The 21,763-nt window shown below is 41.4% G+C and overlaps 1 protein-coding gene across 1 annotated transcript in view; it reads right to left on the bottom strand.

Moving 5' to 3' along the window:
- Positions 1-739: 739 nt before the first annotated feature.
- Positions 740-21,763, bottom strand: part of LOC117315839 — a 45,665-nt gene continuing 24,641 nt past the window's right edge. Inside the window, exons 6-9 of the mRNA XM_033870242.1 lie at positions 6,946-7,054; positions 6,373-6,488; positions 1,234-1,356; positions 740-906 (exon numbers count right to left, since the gene is read on the bottom strand). Of these exons, the coding sequence (XP_033726133.1) occupies positions 1,249-1,356; positions 6,373-6,488; positions 6,946-7,054 (333 nt within the window). The 3' untranslated portion in view covers positions 740-906; positions 1,234-1,248. The remainder of the gene's footprint in view (positions 907-1,233; positions 1,357-6,372; positions 6,489-6,945; positions 7,055-21,763) is intronic.

Genomic DNA, 21,763 nt, shown 5'->3' with positions numbered 1-21,763 from the left:
CATGTTCGGCAATATAATTTCATTAGGTAATATTAAAAATATATATATATATATATATTTGAAATATGAAGTCGAAGGATTTCGAAAAAACAAGAATTTACCTAGATTTGAATGCCGGATCTCTTCAGGAACACTTTTTCCTGAATTCATAAAACCAAACTTATTGTCAATTGCACATTTTGTGTTAGGGACCAAAGTATTTTTGGTGATTACTCTGATATCAGAATTGATATTTTTTCAAGGGTTTGTAAGAATTTCGGAAAGACTTTAAAGGAAATATTATTGTTTAGGTTGTGCTCTGAAACTGCTATTTTAAATCTATGCGAGTTAAAGAAAGATGAGTTGAGAACAGATTCCATGCTACAACATAGGAATGGTTTTACGAATATGAGCCCGGGTCTTAATGTCCTTGAGTTGTCCCCGTGCAAATCATTTTTCAAGATGCAAAGTTGTTTATGAGAAAACAATGATGAGTCTATTTGTATACATTTCCTCATCATGGTTATTGTGAACAAGTATATGGGAAACAGATGTCACGAGATCATATGTTAACACAGGTATAAACGGTAGGGGGTGTGATTGTCTATGTGTTCGAAATATCGTGTTAGTATGCAAATTCTATGTTTGATGTATTTCCCCTCTATTATATTGAAAGTAGATTTTTTTTCTCTTGCTATACCCAGGCTCGTGCTGTGCTACAGTCCTCTTGGAACGGCTCCACAGAAATAGCATAAAACAATTTAAAAAGTGCATAAATTTATTAAAGAAAATATACATTTGCTTCAATAAAATTGCAATAAGGCCTCATGTTGGTGACGTTTGATAGTAAAGCTTGCAATAGATTTACAGTATTATTAATTCAAACGTTGTCTGCCTTGACTGGACTAATGCGCAACCTCAAGATATCTACCATTAGTTAAGGTGATAATGCAACAATTGAAATAAACCACAGAAAGATAGGCCTTAACGGTCACCGAAGATATAATAAACTTGTATATGAAATGTGTTTTCATTGTTTTGATCTGACATCATATACTTCCGTCAGATTTAACGTGTGCATCAAATTGAAAATGCTGAAGGATTATTTAGAGAACATTCCTCTTTTTTGTATTAAATCCTGTCATGTAAAAGTCGCAAACATTTGTATCTAAGCTTTATGAACAATATGAGAAAGCATCAGGTGCATAGGTAAAACAAAAACAAAAACGATATAGTATCTGACTGAAAGGATACTGCTTTGCCACAGCCTCATTTTTCTTCGATTTTCAAGGACTTGGAAAGCTCAAACTGAAGGGGAAGAGCAGGTGGTATTTCTTGGTTGGATTGGGTGTCAGCTGTCGAATCAATGGATGTCACCTGTTGGTAAGATATAATCATCTTTCAGTATAAGATTATAACATATACAAACTAAAAGTGTAAGACAATGGCAAAAAATATTCCAAATCCAAGACGGGCGGCTGTAAATATGGAAACCATAGTCAATGATATAAATGGTGATACGTGGGAATATCAACAAAACATTATAAATTACCAGAGGCCTAGAGGGCCTGAACATTATTTATGGCAAAATACTCTAATTTAAGCTATAATTGAAATATTTTCCTATTCATAAAAAAAGGATTTGGAATCAATTTTAACCACCCACACACCCACCCATCCCCCCCCCCTTTTTTTTGGAGGAGGGGGGTCTCCTACCCAGCCCAAAAATGCCACAATCATCATTTAAACAACATTACTTACCATTACAAAATAATGGCCAAGACCTAATTTCCTCATAATCGATTTAGTTGTTCAGGACTAGTAGCGATTTAAAAGATTTACCTATGTTTCTTCTATTTGGTCCTGCCTCTTTTGTCCCAAGGAAACAACATCCTCCATTTAATCAACATCAGAATTTGTTAAACCCATTTATTCTACAGAATATATTTCATCAAAATGTATTCAGTGGTTCAGGACCAGTAGGGATTTAAATGATTTCCCTTTACTCCCTATTGGGTCACTACCCTGCAGCCACAAGGGAACTACATCCTCCATTATAACTTCTTTGCTAAATAATGCTCAATACCAATTTTTATCAGAATCAATTCAGGCCCAGTAGGGATTTAAATTATTTACTTCTATTTAAACCATTGCGCCCTCCCATCTTTTTTTTAATTGAAAATACTACTTAGGTAATTGGGCTCTACCCCCTTGCCCCTATCCGGTCAGAACAACGGTTAAGTATCCACTTTTCATTGGGATGAAGAGTGACCGAACGCTGACAGGATTGTGGTCGAACAGTGACCAACGCTTGCCGGACGGTACAGTTGGAGCAAAAACGGTATTTTCTACCGCTACGCTCACTAACGGTCATTATTATTCAGTCGATAACTTGCTTGAACCATAAAGCGTTGCTGGACGAACGAACGAATGGTCAAGAACTAAGGATCGTTTTATCGTATATAGATATACAAGATGCCCAGAGGGCCTGTATCGCTCACCTGGATTTCATGAGATATGAAACAAGAATGATGATTAAGTATATTTGTCACTGGTATTGCTATGTCAATATATTATAGGCATTTTATATGGGTACGTGAGGTTTTTATGCCAAAAAATGCATTAATCCATGAAATGAAACTGACTTTTGGCGCAACCCCATAGGGATGCAACCACACAAATGTGAGTGATAGCCATGGCTTAGTTTCAGAAAAGAAGTTGTTTAAACCAATTGACCCCTTTTGACCCCGCCCTCTGCACCCCCGGGGGGGGGGGGGGGGGGGGGGGGGTCAGTTCCTTCCTTTATAAAATTTTGAATCCTTACCCAAAAGGATGCTACCAGTCAAATATGAGCTGTTTCAGAGAAGTTGTTCATATCAATTTAGCCAAATTGACCCCTTTTGGCCCCACCCCTCAGCCCCCTGGTGGGGTCAACCCTAAAATTTGTACAATTTTAAATCCCCACCCCATGACCATGCTACCATACAAATGAGAGTGATATCCATTGCTTAGTTTCAGAGAAAAAGTTGTTTATATCAATTTAACCAAATTGACCCCTTTTGGCCCCGCCCCTCAGCCCCAAGTGGTTGGCCCAATCATTTGTTTAATTTTGAATCCATTACCCAAGGGAATGCTACCAGTCAAATATTAGAGATATCCATTGCTTAATTTCAGAGAAAAAGTTGTTTATGTCAATTCTGCCAAAATAACCCCTTTTTGCCACGCCTCTCAGCCCCAAGTGAGGTCACGATCGGCCCGACTATTTGTACAATTTTGAATTCCAACCCCAAAGGGATGCTCACAGTCAAGTATGAGCAACATCTATTGCTTGGTTTCAGAGGAGAAGTTGTTCATATCAATTTAGCCAAAATGACCCCTCTTGGCCCCGCCCCTCGGGCCCCTGTGGGATCAGCCTCACCATTTGTACAATTTTGAATCCCCACCCAATAGTGATGCTACCACGCAAATATGAGCAATATCCATTGCTCGGTTTCAGAGAAGTCGTTTATATCACATTTGGCCCCGCCACTCAGGGCCCTAGGGGGGGGGGGGGGGGGGGAGCAGTCCAATCATTTGTACAATTTTGAATCCCCACCCAATAGTGGTGGTATCAGGCAAATATGAGCAATATCCATTGCTCAGTTGCAGAGAAGAAGTCGTTTATATTAATATAGCCCAATTGACCCCTTTTGACCCCGCCCTCTGCACCCCGCCGGGGGGGGGGGGGGGGGGGGGGGGGGGGTGTCAGTTCCTTCCTTTATAAAATTTTGAATCCTTACCAAAAAGGATGCTACCAGTCAAATATGAGCTGTTTCAGAGAAGAAGTTGTTCATATCAATTTAGCCAAATTGACCCCTTTTGGCCCCACCCCTCAGCCCCCTGGTGGGGTCAACCCTAAAATTTGTACAATTTTAAATCCCCACCCCATGACCATGCTACCATACAAATGAGAGTGATATCCATTGCTTAGTTTCAGAGAAAAAGTTGTTTATGTCAATTCTGCCAAAATAACCCCTTTTTGCCACGCCTCTCAGCCCCAAGTGAGGTCACGATCGGCCCGACTATTTGTACAGTTTTGAATTCCAACCCCAAAGGGATGCTCACAGTCAAATATGAGCAATATCTATTGCTTGGTTTCAGAGGAGAAGTTGTTCATATCAATTTAGCCAAAATGACCCTCTTGGCCCCGCCCCTCGGGCCCCCGTGGGGTCAGCCTCACCATTTGTACAATTTTGAATCCCCACCCAATAGTGATGCTACCATGCAAATATGAGCAATATCCATTGCTCGGTTTCAGAGAAGAAGTCGTTTATATCACATTCACATTTGGCCCCGCCACTCAGGGCCCTAGGGGGGGGGGGGGGGGGGGGGGGGGGGGGGGGGGGCAGTCCAATCATTTGTACAATTTTGAATCCCCACCCAATAGTGATGGTATCAGGCAAATATGAGCAATATCCATTGCTCAGTTGCAGAGAAGAAGTCGAAGTCGTTTATATTAATATAGCCCAATTGACCCCTCTTGGCCCCGCCCCTCAGACCCCCAGGGGGTCAGCCTCACCACTTGTACAATTTTGAGTCTCCTCCCAATAGTGATGCTACCAGGCAAATATGAGCAATATCCATTGCTCAGTTTCAGAGAAGAAGTCGTTTATATCAATATAGCCCAATTGACCACATTTGGCCCTGTCCCTCAGGCCCCCAGCGGGTCAGCCCCACCATTTGTACAATTTTGAATCCTCACCCCATAGTGATGCTACCAGGCAAATATGAGCGATATCCATTGCTTGGTTTCAGAGAAGAAGTCGTTAATATCAATATAGGTGTATTGACCCATTTTGGCCCCACCTCTCAGGCCCCCAGGGGGTCAGCCCCACCATTTGTACAATTTTGAGTCCACACCCCATAGGGATGCTTCTGACAAAATTTGGTCAAATTCTGATCAGTGGTTATGGAGAAGAAGTCAATTGTTGACGGACGGACGGACGACGGACGCAACGGTATGGCATAAGCTCGGACCAGGTGAGCTAACAAGAGGCCCATGGGCCTTTGTAATCACATGAGTTTTCAAATATTTTAGCATATTTGACCCGTCTGACATTGAATGGAGGTAAAGGTCATTCATTTTAACAAATTTAAGAGGCCAAAAAATAACAACACTTCGTTGGCTTCCCTTCATTAAAGCCCGGTCTGCGGTAGCCCAGTCCATGACTAATTGTAAGGGAGGAGCTATCTACTGGTGATAATATCAGCTGACCAGCTGCAGTGTTTGTAAACACAGCCATGTCTGATACACCAGACTGCTGGTGGTCAGTTATTCAGTAGGGGATGCACACAATTCACAGTAGCTGTTAATGCGAGTTTCAGTATGCCATGTGATATAATGATACATCAAATTTATCAATGCATTTGTAAAAAAAATGGTTTCCTCACATCTTCTGGCCTAAAGTAAAGAAAAAAGGGACAGGCAATGAATGTATGAAGGCATGAGGCTTTATTACTAATGTACTAAGCATCTGAAGAGTTGAATATGCCTATGCTGATTAGAAAAAAAAACCTCTGTTGTTTGTCTCTTTTTTTATAATATATATATGCATGTACCTAACAATTAAGATTGAGATTTTTAGACAGTTTGCTGTTCCTTTTGTTTCCGTCTTTCATTTCTAGCCTTCATTGCATCACCCTAGTCTGCATGTATTGGTTTCCTTACATTGGCCTGTCTGTTGTCATTCCTAATTCTAGATACACCTGGTTCTTCCATAATGATGAATTTGCCTAGCTGCTACATGCCCTCGTATGTTTGCAAAATCTTGAGTGAGTGGCTACATGTGCTGAGTCAGGGTTATTTCATTATTTTTGTATGGTGTAAGGGCTAAGAGGGCTGCATATCATACATTATACAACATGACACTTCACTTATGATTTTATTATGGTGCATGAACATCTAAAGGGATGAATGATAGTTGAATGCTATTTTAGCAGAAAGCCGGTCCTTTCAAACAGATCAGCCAATTACTTTCTGGCCAAACAATTTGTATTTACTAAACTGCTGTTCTATCTGTATATGACACAAGTCCATTGTTTATACAAAATCAGTTCCACTTCACCCAATGATGCGTTCAACCAGATCCCATCATTCCTACAGCAGAAAGATTTTACAAAAGAAATGCTATATTTCCACACTTGAGGCGTCTAGATGACTAGGGCTATAATCACACCTGTTTCAGACTAAATCTGGTTGAAATCCAGAGACAAGTAGATTGGTAGAAATATGCCATGGCCTACATAACCTCAGACCAGATGAGCTAAAAAAATGTCAATAACTTTTTGTACAGTAAATTTAGTAGAAGTAAGTAAAGTGGTTGTACTTAACAAGTGAAAGATGAGTGCACTTACCATTTCACTAGAACCCAAATAAATTTGAGCACTGTCATGTACAGGCTGGAAGTTCTGAAGATCATCTGGAGGTGACGGGAGCTTAGACATATCTTCCTCCAACGGCCTGTCTTTGCCTGGAATACAATAAAGTTTTAAACAAAGACAAACATCTGGCCTCTAAGTAACAAGAGACACATGGTCCTTAACGATGTCCAGAGTTCTTAAGTAGCTTAGTAAATTTGAATCATTTTGGCCTCATCCATCTGCCAGATCAAATGGCCATCCCGTACTACTAAATCTAACCAATCCTGAATTATTTCTAATGGCAATTCAACAACTAATGCTTACATGCGATTTTTCAAATATATTCTGTAGTAAACTTTAGGCCAACTACACTTTCAAGAGTCAAATTAAAGGTTTTATTGTCAGACTCATCTGATTTTATCAGAATATACATGTAGCTGTATACCCAAGTTTTAACATAATCTATTCAAGGCTATTATAGTCAAAATAACAAGCATTGTTTCCTCAAATTTACCTAAATATACAATCTACAGGAACGTTGAATAGAGAATAGAAATATAAAACTACCTATCTGTTTCATTTGTTTCTGAAGATGCTCCGGATTGTGTTGTATATCAGCGATGTCAGTCAGCTCAGTTTGTTCAAATTCACCCGGCTGTTCGAAGGATGGTGACTCCTGAAACAAGAAATCCATAGTCACTAATTGACATCTGACTATATACTCATGAGCAGTACGGTCAGTTTATACTGGTATGTACCGAGAACAATTTGCAATCAATTTTGGAATTTGGATGGTATTAAAAAAAAAAAAAATAATAATAATAAATTCCAAAATGAATTTTGAATTGCCCGGAAATATGAACAACACGTGTTCATACACATCCCAATATCTTTCCTGACAAGTGACAGTTAACTGGGAGAATGTAGTTGAAGGCTCTTTGTTTGTCAAGGGGCCAGACCCATGGTTTATATTAAAAGTGCAATCAATGATTGGGAAGCTCACCGGTTGCAGCAATAAGACATTGGAAATTGTATACTTTTGGACTTACGAGCTTTACAAAAACTTACCCTTAAAACATTAAGAGCGGGTTTAAGTGACACAAATTTAAGGTCGAAACAAGAGGCCCATAGGGCCTGTTTCGCTCACCTGGTTGGATTAGGCCAAATGTCAAAATAATGTTCATGTTCAATTCGTTTGATTTGTAAATCTCAAACAATGCTATATATGGTTATAGTGTGGGGATCCCAACTGCTTTAAAGACTTATGAAGTTCAGACTATCTAAGTCTGAAAGACCTCAAGACTTGTTTTTAGAACATGCATTCATCACTTTATGACTAGTAGAGATTAAGATGAATTACATTTATTCCCCTGTTGGTTCCCTTCCCTTTGGCCCTTTGGGGGTCAGAGTCACCATTTATGCAAAATCTGTTCCCCTTCCCTCAAGGATGTTTCTGACCAAATTGGGTTAAAATCCATTCAAAGCTTTATAACTAGTAGCGATTTTAAAGGAATTACCTCTATTTCCGCTATTGGGCCCCTCCCCTTTGGCCCCTCGGTGGTCAGAGTCACCATTTAAGCAAAATCTGTTCCCCTTTCCCCAAGGATGTTTCTGACCAAATTGGGTTCAAATGCATTCATAACTTTATGACAAGTAGCGATTTGAACGAATTATCTCTATTTCCCCCATTGGACACCGTCCCTTTGGCCCCTCAGGGGTCAGAGTCACCATTTATGCAAAACCTGTTCCCTTTCTCCCAAGGATGTTTCTGACCAAATTGGGTTAAAATCCATTCAAAGCTTTATGAGTAGCAGCGATTTTATAGGAATTACCTCTATTTCCCCTATTGGGCCCCTCCCCTTTGGCCCCTCGGGGGTCAGAGTCATCATTTAAGCAAAATCTGTTCCCCTTCCCCAAGGATGTTTCTGACCAAATTGGGTTCAAATCCATTCATAACTTTATGACAAGTAGCGATTTGAACGAATTACCTCTATTTCCCCTATTGGACACCGCCCCTTTGGCCCCTCGGGGGTCAGAGTCACTCTTTATGCATATTTTTGTCCAAATTGGGTTCAAATCCATTAATAACTTTATAACTAGTTGTGATTTTAAGGAATTACCTCTATTTCCCCTTTGGCCCCTTAGGGGTCAGAGTCACCATTTATGCAAAATCTGTTCCCCTTCCTGTAGAGATCAACCAACCAATTGTTTTCCCCTAGACCTTAGTGTTTACGTTTTGGATTATTTCATTCAAATTCTTGAATTGAATATGACGATTATGGTTTATAACAAAAGTTTAGGGTCTGATATAACACCTAATCAAAAAAAAAAAGTTGGGTCCTTCAGCTCAAATTTTCTCCAGGGTAGCCATTTTGAAAATAGGTGAATTTCGCAGTAAAAATTCTCAAAAATCTTAAATGTTTACCTGTTTACTATTATTACGTGAACTTTTGGGAAAAAAACAATCGGACTTAAGAAATTTATATCAACATTTCTTATTGATAGTTACCTATCAGGCTACATATCTATTTTCTCACTTCATAACATACTGGCCAATCAGTGGCTGCCAGACATTTTATCCTTGGCTCAACGTTCTATACACAGGAGCTGTTTCAAAAATATATTTTTTCAATTGGTTGGTTGTTCCCTATAGCATCTTTCACATTTTTCAAAGATAACTTTTCTGGAACAGGATAGAACCATAGGATATGCTATCAAAATATGCAGTGCCTGACTGCAAGTCTTAGGCTGGTAGGTTGATTCTTCTATTGTACCGGATATGAAATTCTTAAGAGAAAACCACATTAAAATTGAGTTAATTTTGAAATGTAAATTCTAATATCTTGATAAGCTTTGAATTCAAAGTGATGGCTTTTGGTTAATAGCCAAGTATAGAAATCGTGCTACTCAGAAATATAAACAAATAAGATATAGAATAAAGACCAGGGGGAGATAACTCCATGTTATCTCCTCCACCCCCTAATTTCTGGTCTTTTTGTAAAACAAGAGGCCCATGGGGCGTGTATCGCTCACCTGGTTGGATTTGACCAAATGTCAAAATAATGTTCATGTTCAATTCCTTTTGTTTGTTAACCTCAAACAATGCTATATATGGTTATAGCGTGGGTATCCCAACTGCTTTAAAGAAATAATGAAGTCCAGACTCTCTGAGTTTACAACATGCATTTATAACTTTATGACTAGTAGTGATTTAAAGGAATTACCTCTATTTCCCATATGGGGCCCCTTCCCTTTGGCCCCTCGGGGGTCAGTCACCATTTATGCAAAATCTGTTCCCTTTCCACAAAGGATGTTTCTTATTAAATTGGGTTCAAATCCATTCATAACTTTATGACTAGTAGCGATTTAAAGATATTACCTCTGTTTCCCCGTTAGGCTCCGCCCCTTCGGTCCTTTGGGAGTCAGAGTCATCATTTATGCAAAATCTGTTCCCCTTCCCCAAAGGACGTTTCTTATTCAATTGGGTTCAAATCCATTCATAACTTTATTACTAGTAGTGATATAAAGGAATTACTTCTATTTTCTATGTAGGGCCCCGCACCTTTGGTCCCTCGGGGGTCAGAGTCATCATTTATGCAAAATCTGTTTCCCTTCCCCAAAGCATGTTTCTTATTAAATTGGGTTCAAATCCATTCATAACTTGATGACAAGTAGCGATTTAAAGGAATTACCCCTATTTCCTATATGGGGCCCCGCCTAGTTGGCCCCCTCGGGGGTCAAGGTCACCATTTATGCAAAATCTGTTCCCCTTCACATAAGAATATTTCTGACCAATTTGGGTTTAAATCCATTGATAACTTTATGACTAGTAGCGATTTGAAGGAATTACCTCTTATTGCCCCTTTGGCCCCTTGGGGATCAGAGTCACCATTTATGCAAAATCTGTTCACCTTTCCCAAAGAATATTTCTTACTAAATTGTGTTAAAAACCATTCATAACTGTATGACTAGTAGCGATTTAAAGGAATTACCTCTATTTCCCATATGGGGCGATGCCCCCCTTTGGCCCATCAGGGATCAGAGTCACCATTTATGCAAAATCTGTTCCCCTTCCCCAAAGAATGTTTCTTATTAAATTGGGTTCAAATCCATTCATAAATTTATGACTAGTAGCGATTTAAAGGAATTACCTCTATTTCCCATATGGGGCGCCTTCCCTTTGGCCCCTCGGGGGTCAGAGTCACCATTTATGCAAAATATGTTCCCCTTCCCCAAAGGATGTTTCTTATTAAATTGGGTTCAAATCCATTCATAACTTTATGACTAGTAGCGATTTAAAGATATTACCTCTGTTTCCCCATTAGGCCCCGCCCCTTCGGTCCTTTGGGAGTCAGAGTCATCATTTATGCAAAATCTGTTCCCCTTCCCCCGAGAATGTTTCTGACCAAATTGGGTTGAAATACATTCATAACTTTATGACTAGTAGCGATTTGAAGGAATTACCTCTATTTCCCCATTAGGCCCCGCCCCTTTGGCCCCTTGGGGATCAGAGTAACCATTTATCAAAAATCTGTTCCCCTTCCCTGGAGGATGTTTCTGACTAAATTGGGTTCAAATCCATTCATAACTTTATGACTAGTAGCGATTTGAAGGAATTACCTCTATTTCCCCATTAGGCCCCTTTCCCTTTGGCCCCTTGGGGATCAGAGTCACCATTTATGCAAAATCTGTTCCCCTTCCCCCAAAAATGTTTCTGACCAAATTGGGTTCAAATCCATTCATAACTTTATGACTAGTAGCGATTTAAAGGAATTACTTCTATTTCCCCTATTGGGACCCGCCCCTTTGGCTCCTCGGGGATCAGAGTCACCATTTATGCAAAATCTGTTCCCCTTCCCCAAAGGATGTTTCTGACCAAATTGGATTTAAATCCATTGATAACTTTATGACTAGTAGCGATTTTAAGGAATTGCCTCAATTTCCTCTATTGGGCCCCGCCCCTCAGGCCCTTTGGGGGTCAGAGTCACCATTTAAGCAAAATCTGTTCCCTTTCCCCCAAGAATGTTTCTGATTAAATTGGATCGAAATCCATTCATAACTTTATGACTAGTAGCGATTTGAAGGAATTACCTCTATTTCCTCATTAGGCCCCGCCCCTCAGGCCCCTAGGGGGTCAGAGTCATCATTTATGCAAAATCGGTCCCCGTTCCCCCAAGAATGTTTCTGACCAAATTGGGTTCAAATCCATTCATAACTTTGACTAGTAGCGATTTGAAGAAATAACCTCTATTTCCCCGTTAGGCCCCGCTCCTTTGGCCCCTTGGGGGTCAGGGTCACCATTTATGCAAAATCTGTTCCCTTTCCCCAAAGGACGTTTCTTATTAAATTGGGTTCAAATCCATTCATAACTTTATGACTAGTAGTGATATAAAGGAATTACTTCTATTTTCTATGTAGGGCCCCGCACCTTTGGTCCCTCGGGGGTCAGAGTCATCATTTATGCAAAATCTGTTTCCCTTCCCCAAAGCATGTTTCTTATTAAATTGGGTTCAAATCCATTCATAACTTTATGACAAGTAGCGATTTTAAGGAATTGCCTCAATTTCCTCTATTGGGCCCCGCCCCTTTTGCCCCTTGGGGGTCAGAGTCACCATTTATGCAAAATCTGTTCCCCTTCCCGCAAGAATGTTTCTGACCAAATTGGGTTCAAATCCATTCATAACTTTATGACTAGTAGCGATTTGAAGAAATTATCTCTATTTCCCCGTTAGGCCCCGCCCCTTTGGCCCTTTGGGAGTCAGAGTAACCATTTACGCAAAATCTGTTCCCTTCCACAAAGGACGTTTCTTATTAAATTGGGTTCAAATCCATTCATAAATTTATGACTAGTAGTGATTTAAAGGAATTACCTCTATTTCCTATATGGGGCCCCGCCTCTTTGGCCCCTCGGGGGTCAAGGTCACCATTGATGCAAAATCTGTTCCCCTTCACATAAGAATATTTCTGACCAATTTGGGTTTAAATCCATTGATAACTTTATGACTAGTAGCGATTTGAAGGAATTACCTCTATTTCCCCATTAGGCCCCGCCCCTTTGGCCCCTTGGGGGTCAGAGTAATCATTTACGCAAAATCTGTTTCACTTCCCTGAAGGATGTTTCTGACCAAATTGGGTTCAAATCCATTCATAACTTTATGACAAGTAGCGATTTTAAGGAATTGCCTCAATTTCCTCTATTGGGCCCCGCCCCTTTGGCCCCTTGGGGGTCAGAGTCACCATTTATGCAAAATCTGTTCCCCTTCCCGCAAGAATGTTTCTGACCAAATTGGGTTCAAATCCATTCATAACTTTATGACTAGTAGCGATTTGAAGAAATTATCTCTATTTCCCCGTTAGGCCCCGCCCCTTTGGCCCTTTGGGAGTCAGAGTAACCATTTACGCAAAATCTGTTCCCTTCCACAAAGGACGTTTCTTATTAAATTGGGTTCAAATCCATTCATAAATTTATGACTAGTAGTGATTTAAAGGAATTACCTCTATTTCCTCATTAGGCCCCGCCCCTTTGGTCCTTTGGGAGTCAGAATCATCATTGATGCAAAATCTGTTCCCCTTCCCCCGAGAATGTTTCTGACCAAATTGGGTTGAAATCCATTCATAACTTGATGACTAGTAGCGATTTGAAGGAATTACCTCTATTTCCCCATTAGGCCCCGCCCCTTTGGTCCCTTTGGCCCCTTGGGGATCAGAGTCACCATTTATGCAAAATCTGTTCCCCTTCCCCCAAAAATGTTTCTGACCAAATTGGGTTCAAATCCATTCATAACTTTATGACTAGTAGCGATTTAAAGGAATTACTTCTATTTCCCCTATTGGGACTCGCCCCTTTGGCTCCTCGGGGATCAGAGTCACCATTTATGCAAAATCTGTTCCCCTTCCCCAAAGGATGTTTCTGACCAAATTGGATTTAAATCCATTGATAACTTTATGACTAGTAGCGATTTTAAGGAATTGCCTCAATTTCCTCTATTGGGCCCCGCCCCTCAGGCCCTTTGGGGGTCAGAGTCACCATTTAAGCAAAATCTGTTCCCCTTCCCCCAAGAATGTTTCTGATTAAATTGGATCGAAATCCATTCATAACTTTATGACTAGTAGCGATTTGAAGGAATTACCTCTATTTCCTCATTAGGCCCCGCCCCTCAGGCCCCTAGGGGGTCAGAGTCATCATTTATGCAAAATCTGTTCCCCTTCCCCCAAGAATGTTTCTGACCAAATTGGGTTCAAATCCATTCATAACTTTGACTAGTAGCGATTTGAAGAAATAACCTCTATTTCCCCGTTAGGCCCCGCTCCTTTGGCCCCTTGGGGGTCAGAGTAACCATTTATGCAAAATCTGTTCCCCTTCCCCCAAGGATGTTTCTGACCAAATTGGATTTAAACCCATTCATAACTTTATGACTAGTAGCGATATAAAGGAATTACCTCTATTTCCCCATTAGGCCCCGCCCCTTTGGCCCCTTAGGGGTCAGAGTCACCATTTATGCAAAATCTGTTCCCCTTACCCCAAGAATGTTTCTGACCAAATTGGGTTCAAATCCATTCATAACTTTATGACTAGTAGCGATTTGAAGAAATTACCTCTATTTCCCCGTTAGGCCCCGTCCCTCAGGCCCCTAGGGGGTCAGAGTCACCATTTATGCATAATCTGTTCCCCTTCCCCCAAGAATGTTTCCGACCAAATTGGGTTGAAATCCATTCATAACTTTATGACTAGTAGCGGTTTGAAGGAATTACCTCTATTTCCCCATTAGGCCCCGCCCCTTTGGCCCCTTGAGGGTCAGAGTAATCATTTATGCAAAATCTGTTTCCCTTCCCCCAAGAATGTTTCTGATTAAATTGGATTGAAATCCATTCATAACTTTATGACAAGTAGCGATTTGAAGGAATTACCTCTATTGCCTCATTAGGCCCCGTCCCTCAGGCCCCTAGGGGGTCAGAGTCACCATTTATGCATAATCTGTTCCCCTTCCCCCAAGAATGTTTCCGACCAAATTGGGTTGAAATCCATTCATAACTTTATGACTAGTAGCGGTTTGAAGGAATTACCTCTATTTCCCCATTAGGCCCCGCCCCTTTGACCCCTTGGGGGTCAGAGTAATCATTTATGCAAAATCTGTTTCCCTTCCCTGAAGGATGTTGCTGACCAAATTGGGTTGAAATCCATTCATAACTTTATGACAAGTAGCGATTTTAAGGAATTGCCTGAATTTCCTCTATTGGGCCCCGCCCCTCAGGCCCCTTGGGGGTCAGAGTCACCATTTATGCAAAATCTGTTCCCCTTTCCCCCATGAATGTTTCTGATTAAATTGGATTGAAATCCATTCATCACTTTAAGACGAGTAGCGATTTGAAGGAATTACCTCTATTTCCCCGTTAGGCCCCGCCCCTTTGGCCTCTTGGGGGTCAGAGTAACCATTTATGCAAAATCTGTTCCTCTTCCCCGAAGGATGTTTCTGACCAAATTGGATTTAAATCCATTCATAACTTTATGACTAGTAGCGATATAAAGGAATTACCTCTATTTCCCCATTAGGCCCCGCCCCTTTGGCCCCTTGGGTGTCAGAGTCACCATTTATGCAAAATCTGTTCCCCTTCCCGCAAGAATGTTTCTGACCAAATTGGGTTCAAATCCATTCATAACTTGATGACTAGTAGCGATTTGAAGGAATTGCCTCAATTTCCTATATTGGGCCCCGCCCCTTTGGCCTCTTGGGGGTCAGAGTCACCATTTATGCAAAATCTGTTCCCCTTCCACAAAGGACGTTTCTTATTAAATTGGGTTCAAATCCATTCATAACTTTATGACTAGTAGCGATTTAAAGGAATTACTTCTATTTTCTATGTGGGGACCCGCCCCTTTGGCCCCTCGTGAGTCAGAGTCACCATTCATGCAAAATCTGTTCCCCTTCACATAAGAATATTTCTGACCAATTTGGGTTTAAATCCATTGATAACTTGATGACTAGTAGCGATTTGAAGGAATTACCTCTTATTGCCCCTTTGGCCCCTTGGGGATCAGAGTCACCATTTATGCAAAATCTGTTCACCTTTCCCAAAGAATATTTCTTACTAAATTGTGTTAAAAACCATTCATAACTATATGACTAGTAGCGATTTAAAGGAATTACCTCTATTTCCCATATGGGGCCATGCCTCCCTTTGGCCCATCGGGGATCAGAGTCACCATTTATGCAAAATCTGTTCCCCTTCCCCAAAGAATGTTTCTTATTAAATTGGGTTCAAATCCATTCATAAATTTATGACTAGTAGCGATTTAAAGGAATTACCTCTATTTCCCATATGGGGCCCCTTCCCTTTGGCCCCTCGGGGGTCAGAGTCACCATTTATGCAAAATCTGTTCCCCTTCTCCAAAGGATGTTTCTTATTAAATTGGGTTCAAATCCATTCATAACTTTACGACTAGTAGCGATTTAAAGATATTACCTCTGTTTCCCCATTAGGCCCCGCCCCTTCGGTCCTTTGGGAGTCAGAGTCATCATTTATGCAAAATCTGTTCCCTTTCCCCCAATGATGTTTCTGACCAAATTGGGTTGAAATCCTTTCATAACTTTATGACTAGTATCGATTTAAAGATATTACCTCTGTTTCCCCATTAGGCCCCGCCCCTTTGGTCCTTTGGGAGTCAGAATCATCATTGATGCAAAATCTGTTCCCCTTCCCCCGAGAATGTTTCTGACCAAATTGGGTTGAAATCCATTCATAACTTTATGACTAGTAGCGGTTTGAAGGAATTACCTCTATTTCCCCATTAGGCCCCGCCCCTTTGGCCCCTTGGGGATCAGAGTAACCATTTATGCAAAATCTGTTCCCCTTCCCTGGAGGATGTTTCTGACCAAATTGGGTTGAAATCCATTCATAACTTGATGACAAGTAGCGATTTTAAGGAATTGCCTCAATTTCCCCTATTTGGCCCCGCCCCTCAGGCCCCTTGGGGGTCAGAGTCACCATTTATGCAAAATCTGTTCCCCTTCCCCCAAGAATGTTTCTGATTAAATTGGATTGAAATCCATTCATAACTTGATGACTAGTAGCGATTTGAAGGAATTACCTCTATTTCCTCATTAGGCCCCGCCCCTCAGGCCCCTAGGGGGTCAGAGTCACCATTTATGCAAAATCTGTTCCCCTTCCCCCAAGAATGTTTCTGACCAAATTGGGTTCAAATCCATTCATAACTTCATGACTAGTAGCGATTTGAAGAAATTACCTCTATTTCCCCGTTAGGCCCCGCCCCTTTGGCCTCTTGGGGGTCAGAGTAACCATTTATGCATAATCTGTTCCCCTTCCCCCAAGAATGTTTCCGACCAAATTGGGTTGAAATCCATTCATAACTTGATGATTAGTAGCGATTTGAAGGAATTACCTCTATTTCCCCATTAGGCCCCGCCCCTTTGGCCCCTTGGGGATCAGAGTAATCATTTATGCAAAATCTGTTTCCCTTCCCTGAAGGATGTTTCTGACCAAACTGGATTGAAATCCATTGATAAATTTATGACTAGTAGCGATATAAAGGAATTACCTCTATTTCCCCATTAGGCCCCGCCCCTTTGGCCCCTTGGGGGTCAGAGTCACCATTTCTCCAAAATCTGTTCCCCTTCCCCCAAGAATGTTTCTGATTAAATTGGATTGAAATCCATTCATAACTTGATGACTAGTAGCGATTTGAAGGAATTACCTCTATTTCCTCATTAGGCCCCGTCCCTCAGGCCCCTAGGGGGTCAGAGTCACCATTTATGCATATTCTGTTCCCCTTCCCCCGAGAATGTTTCTGACCAAATTGGGTTGAAATCCATTCATAACTTGATGACTAGTAGCGGTTTGAAGGAATTACCTCTATTTCCCATATGGTGCCCCTTCCCTTTGGCCCCTCGGGGGTCAGAGTCACCATTTATGCAAAATATGTTCCCCATCTCCAAAGGATGTTTCTTATTAAATTGGGTTCAAATCCATTCATAACTTGATGACTAGTAGCGATTTAAAGATATTACCTCTGTTTCCCAATTAGGCCCCGCCCCTTCGGTCCTTTGGGAGTCAGAGTCATCATTTATGCAAAATCTGTTCCCCTTCCCCCAATGATGTTTCTGACCAAATTGGGTTCAAATCCTTTCATAACTTTATGACTAGTATCGATTTAAAGATATTACCTCTGTTTCCCCTATTAGGCCCCGCCCCTTTGGTCCTTTGGGAGTCAGAATCATCATTTATGCAAAATCTGTTCCCCTTCCCCCGAGAATGTTTCTGACCAAATTGGGTTGAAATCCATTCATAACTTTATGATTAGTAGCGATTTGAAGAAATTACCTCTATTTCCCCGTTAGGCCCCGCCCCTTTGGCCCCTTGGGGGTCAGAGTAACCATTTATGCATAATCTGTTCCCCTTCCCCCAAGAATGTTTCCGACCAAATTGGGTTGAAATCCATTCATAACTTGATGATTAGTAGCGATTTGAAGGAATTACCTCTATTTCCCCATTAGGCCCCGCCCCTTTGGCCCCTTGGGGATCAGAGTAATCATTTATGCAAAATCTGTTCCCCTTCCCCCAAGAATGTTTCTGATTAAATTGGATTGAAATCCATTCATAACTTTATGACTAGTAGCGATTTGAAGGAATTACCTCTATTTCCTCATTAGGCCCCGTCCCTCAGGCCCCTAGGGGGTCAGAGTCACCATTTATGCATATTCTGTTCCCCTTCCCCCGAGAATGTTTCTGACCAAATTGGGTTGAAATCCATTCATAACTTGATGACTAGTAGCGGTTTGAAGGAATTACCTCTATTTCCCATATGGGGCCCCTTCCCTTTGGTCCCTCGGGGGTCAGAGTCACCATTTATGCAAAATATGTTCCCCATCTCCAAAGGATGTTTCTTATTAAATTGGGTTCAAATCCATTCATAACTTGATGACTAGTAGCGATTTAAAGATATTACCTCTGTTTCCCAATTAGGCCCCGCCCCTTCGGTCCTTTGGGAGTCAGAGTCATCATTTATGCAAAATCTGTTCCCCTTCCCCCAATGATGTTTCTGACCAAATTGGGTTCAAATCCTTTCATAACTTTATGACTAGTATCGATTTAAAGATATTACCTCTGTTTCCCCATTAGGCCCCGCCCCTTTGGTCCTTTGGGAGTCAGAATCATCATTTATGCAAAATCTGTTCCCCTTCCCCCGAGAATGTTTCTGACCAAATTGGGTTGAAATCCATTCATAACTTTATGATAAGTAGCGATTTGAAGAAATTACCTCTATTTCCCCGTTATGCCCCGCCCCTTTGGCCCCTTGGGGGTCAGAGTAACCATTTATGCATAATCTGTTCCCCTTCCCCCAAGAATGTTTCAGACCAAATTGGGTTGAAATCCATTCATAACTTGATGATTAGTAGCGATTTGAAGGAATTACCTCTATTTCCCCATTAGGCCCCGCCCCTTTGGCCCCTTGGGGATCAGAGTAATCATTTATGCAAAATCTGTTTCCCTTCCCTGAAGGATGTTTCTGACCAAATTGGGTTCAAATCCATTCATAAATTGATGACTAGTAGTGATATAAAGGAATTACTTCTATTTTCTATGTAGGGCCCCGCCTCTTTGGCCCCTCGGGGGTCAAGGTCACCATTTATGCAAAATCTCTTCCCCTTCACATAAGAATATTTCTGACCAATTTGGGTTAAAATCCATTGATAACTTTATGACTAGTAGCGATTTAAAGGAATTACCTCTTATTGCCCCTTTGGCCCCTTGGGGATCAGAGTCACCATTTATGCAAAATCTGTTCACCTTTCCCAAAGAATATTTCTTACTAAATTGTGTTAAAAACCATTCATAACTGTATGACTAGTAGCGATTTAAAGGAATTACCTCTATTTCCCATATGGGGCCCCTTCCCTTTGGCCCCTCGGGGGTCAGAGTCACCATTTATGCAAAATATGTTCCCTTCTCCAAAGGATGTTTCTCATTAAATTGGGTTCAAATCCATTCATAACTTCATGACAAGTAGCGATTTAAAGATATTACCTCTGTTTCCCAATTAGGCCCCGCCCCTTCGGTCCTTTGGGAGTCAGAGTCATCATTTATGCAAAATCTGTTCCCCTTCCCCCAATGATGTTTCTGACCAAATTGGGTTGAAATCCATTCATAACTTTATGACTAGTAGCGGTTTGAAGGAATTACCTCTATTTCCCCATTAGGCCCCGCCCATTTGGCCCCTTGGGGATCAGAGTAACCATTTATCAAAAATCTGTTCCCCTTCCCTGGAGGATGTTTTTGACTAAATTGGGTTAAAATCCATTCATAACTTTATGACAAGTAGCGATTTTAAGGAATTGCCTCAATTTCCCCTATTGGGCCCCGCCCCTCAGGCCCCTTGGGGGTCAGAGTCACCATTTATGCAAAATCTGTTCCCCTTCCCCCAAGAATGTTTCTGATTAAATTGGATTGAAATCCATTCATAACTTTATGACTAGTAGCGATTTGAAGGAATTACCTCTCTTTCCTCATTAGGCCCCGCCCCTCAGGCCCCTAGAGGGTCAGAGTCACCATTTATGCATAATCTGTTCCCCTTCCCCCAAGAATGTTTCTGACCAAATTGGGTTCAAATCCATTCATAACTTGATGACTAGTAGCGATTTGAAGAAATTACCTCTATTTCCCCGTTAGGCCCCGCCCCGTTGGCCCCTTGGGGGTCAGAGTAACCATTTATGCAAAATCTGTTCCCCTTCCCCAAAGGATGTTTCTGACCAAATTGGATTGAAATCCATTGATAAATTTATGACTAGTAGCGATATAAAGGAATTACCTCTATTTCCCCATTAGGCCCCGCCCCTTTGGCCCCTTGGGGGTCAGAGTCACCATTTCTGCAAAATCTGTTCCCCTTCCCGCAAGAATGTTTCTGACCAAATTGGGTTCAAATCCATTCATAACTTGATGACTAGTAGCGATTTGAAGGAATTACCTCTATTTCCTCATTAGGCCCCGCCCCTCAGGCCCCTAGGGGGTCAGAGTAATCATTCATGCAAAATCTGTTTCCCTTCCCTGAAGGATGTTTCTGACCAAATTGGGTTCAAATCCATTCATAACTTTATGACAAGTAGCGATTTTAAGGAATTGCCACAATTTCCTCTACTGGGCCCCGCCCCTCAGGCCCCTTGGGGGTCAGAGTCACCATTTATGCAAAATCTGTTCCCCTTCCCCCAAGAATGTTTCTGATTAAATTGGATTGAAATCCATTCATAACTTTATGACTAGTAGCGATTTGAAGAAATTACCTCTATTTCCTCATTAGGCCCCGTCCCTCAGGCCCCTAGGGGGTCAGAGTCACCATTTATGCATATTCTGTTCCCCTTCCCCCGAGAATGTTTCTGACCAAATTGGGTTGAAATCCATTGATAAATTTATGACTAGTAGCGATATAAAGGAATTACCTCTATTTCCCCGTTAGGCCCCGCCCCTTTGGCCCCTTGGGGGTCAGAGTCACCATTTATGCAAAATATGTTCCCCTTCCCCAAAGGATGTTTCTGACCAAATTGGATTTAAATCCATTCATAAATTTATGACTAGTAGCGATATAAAGGAATTACCTCTATTTCCCCATTAGGCCCCGCCCCTTTGGCCCCTTGGGGGTCAGAGTCACCATTTATGCAAAATCTGTTCCCCTTCCCCCAAGAATGTTTCTGATTAAATTGGATTGAAATCCATTCATAACTTATGACTAGTAGCGATTTGAAGGAATTACCTCTATTTCCTCATTAGGCCCCGCCCCTCAGGCCCCTAGAGGGTCAGAGTCACCATTTATGCATAATCTGTTCCCCTTCCCCCAAGAATGTTTCTGACCAAATTGGGTTCAAATCCATTCATAACTTGATGACTAGTAGCGATTTGAAGAAATTACCTCTATTTCCCCGTTAGGCCCCGCCCCTTTGGCCCCTTGGGGGTCAGAGTAACCATTTATGCAAAATCTGTTCCCCTTCCCCAAAGGATGTTTCTGACCAAATTGGATTTAAATCCATTCATAAATTTATGACTAGTAGCGATATAAAGGAATTACCTCTATTTCCCCATTAGGCCCCGCCCCTTTGGCCCCTTGGGGGTCAGAGTCACCATTTATGCAAAATCTGTTCCTCTTCCCGCAAGAATGTTTCTGACCAAATTGGGTTCAAATCCATTCATAACTGATGACTAGTAGCGATTTGAAGGAATTACCTCTATTTCCTCATTAGGCCCCGCCCCTCAGGCCCCTAGGGGGTCAGAGTAATCATTCATGCAAAATCTGTTTCCCTTCCCTGAAGGATGTTTCTGACCAAATTGGGTTCAAATCCATTCATAACTTTATGACAAGTAGCGATTTTAAGGAATTGCCACA

Source organism: Pecten maximus, chromosome 17, assembly GCF_902652985.1.
Source record: "Pecten maximus chromosome 17, xPecMax1.1, whole genome shotgun sequence".
Lineage (NCBI taxonomy): Eukaryota > Metazoa > Mollusca > Bivalvia > Pectinida > Pectinidae > Pecten > Pecten maximus.
Note: the sequence above shows the minus strand (reverse complement) of the source record. Positions and strands in the feature narration are given on the sequence as shown.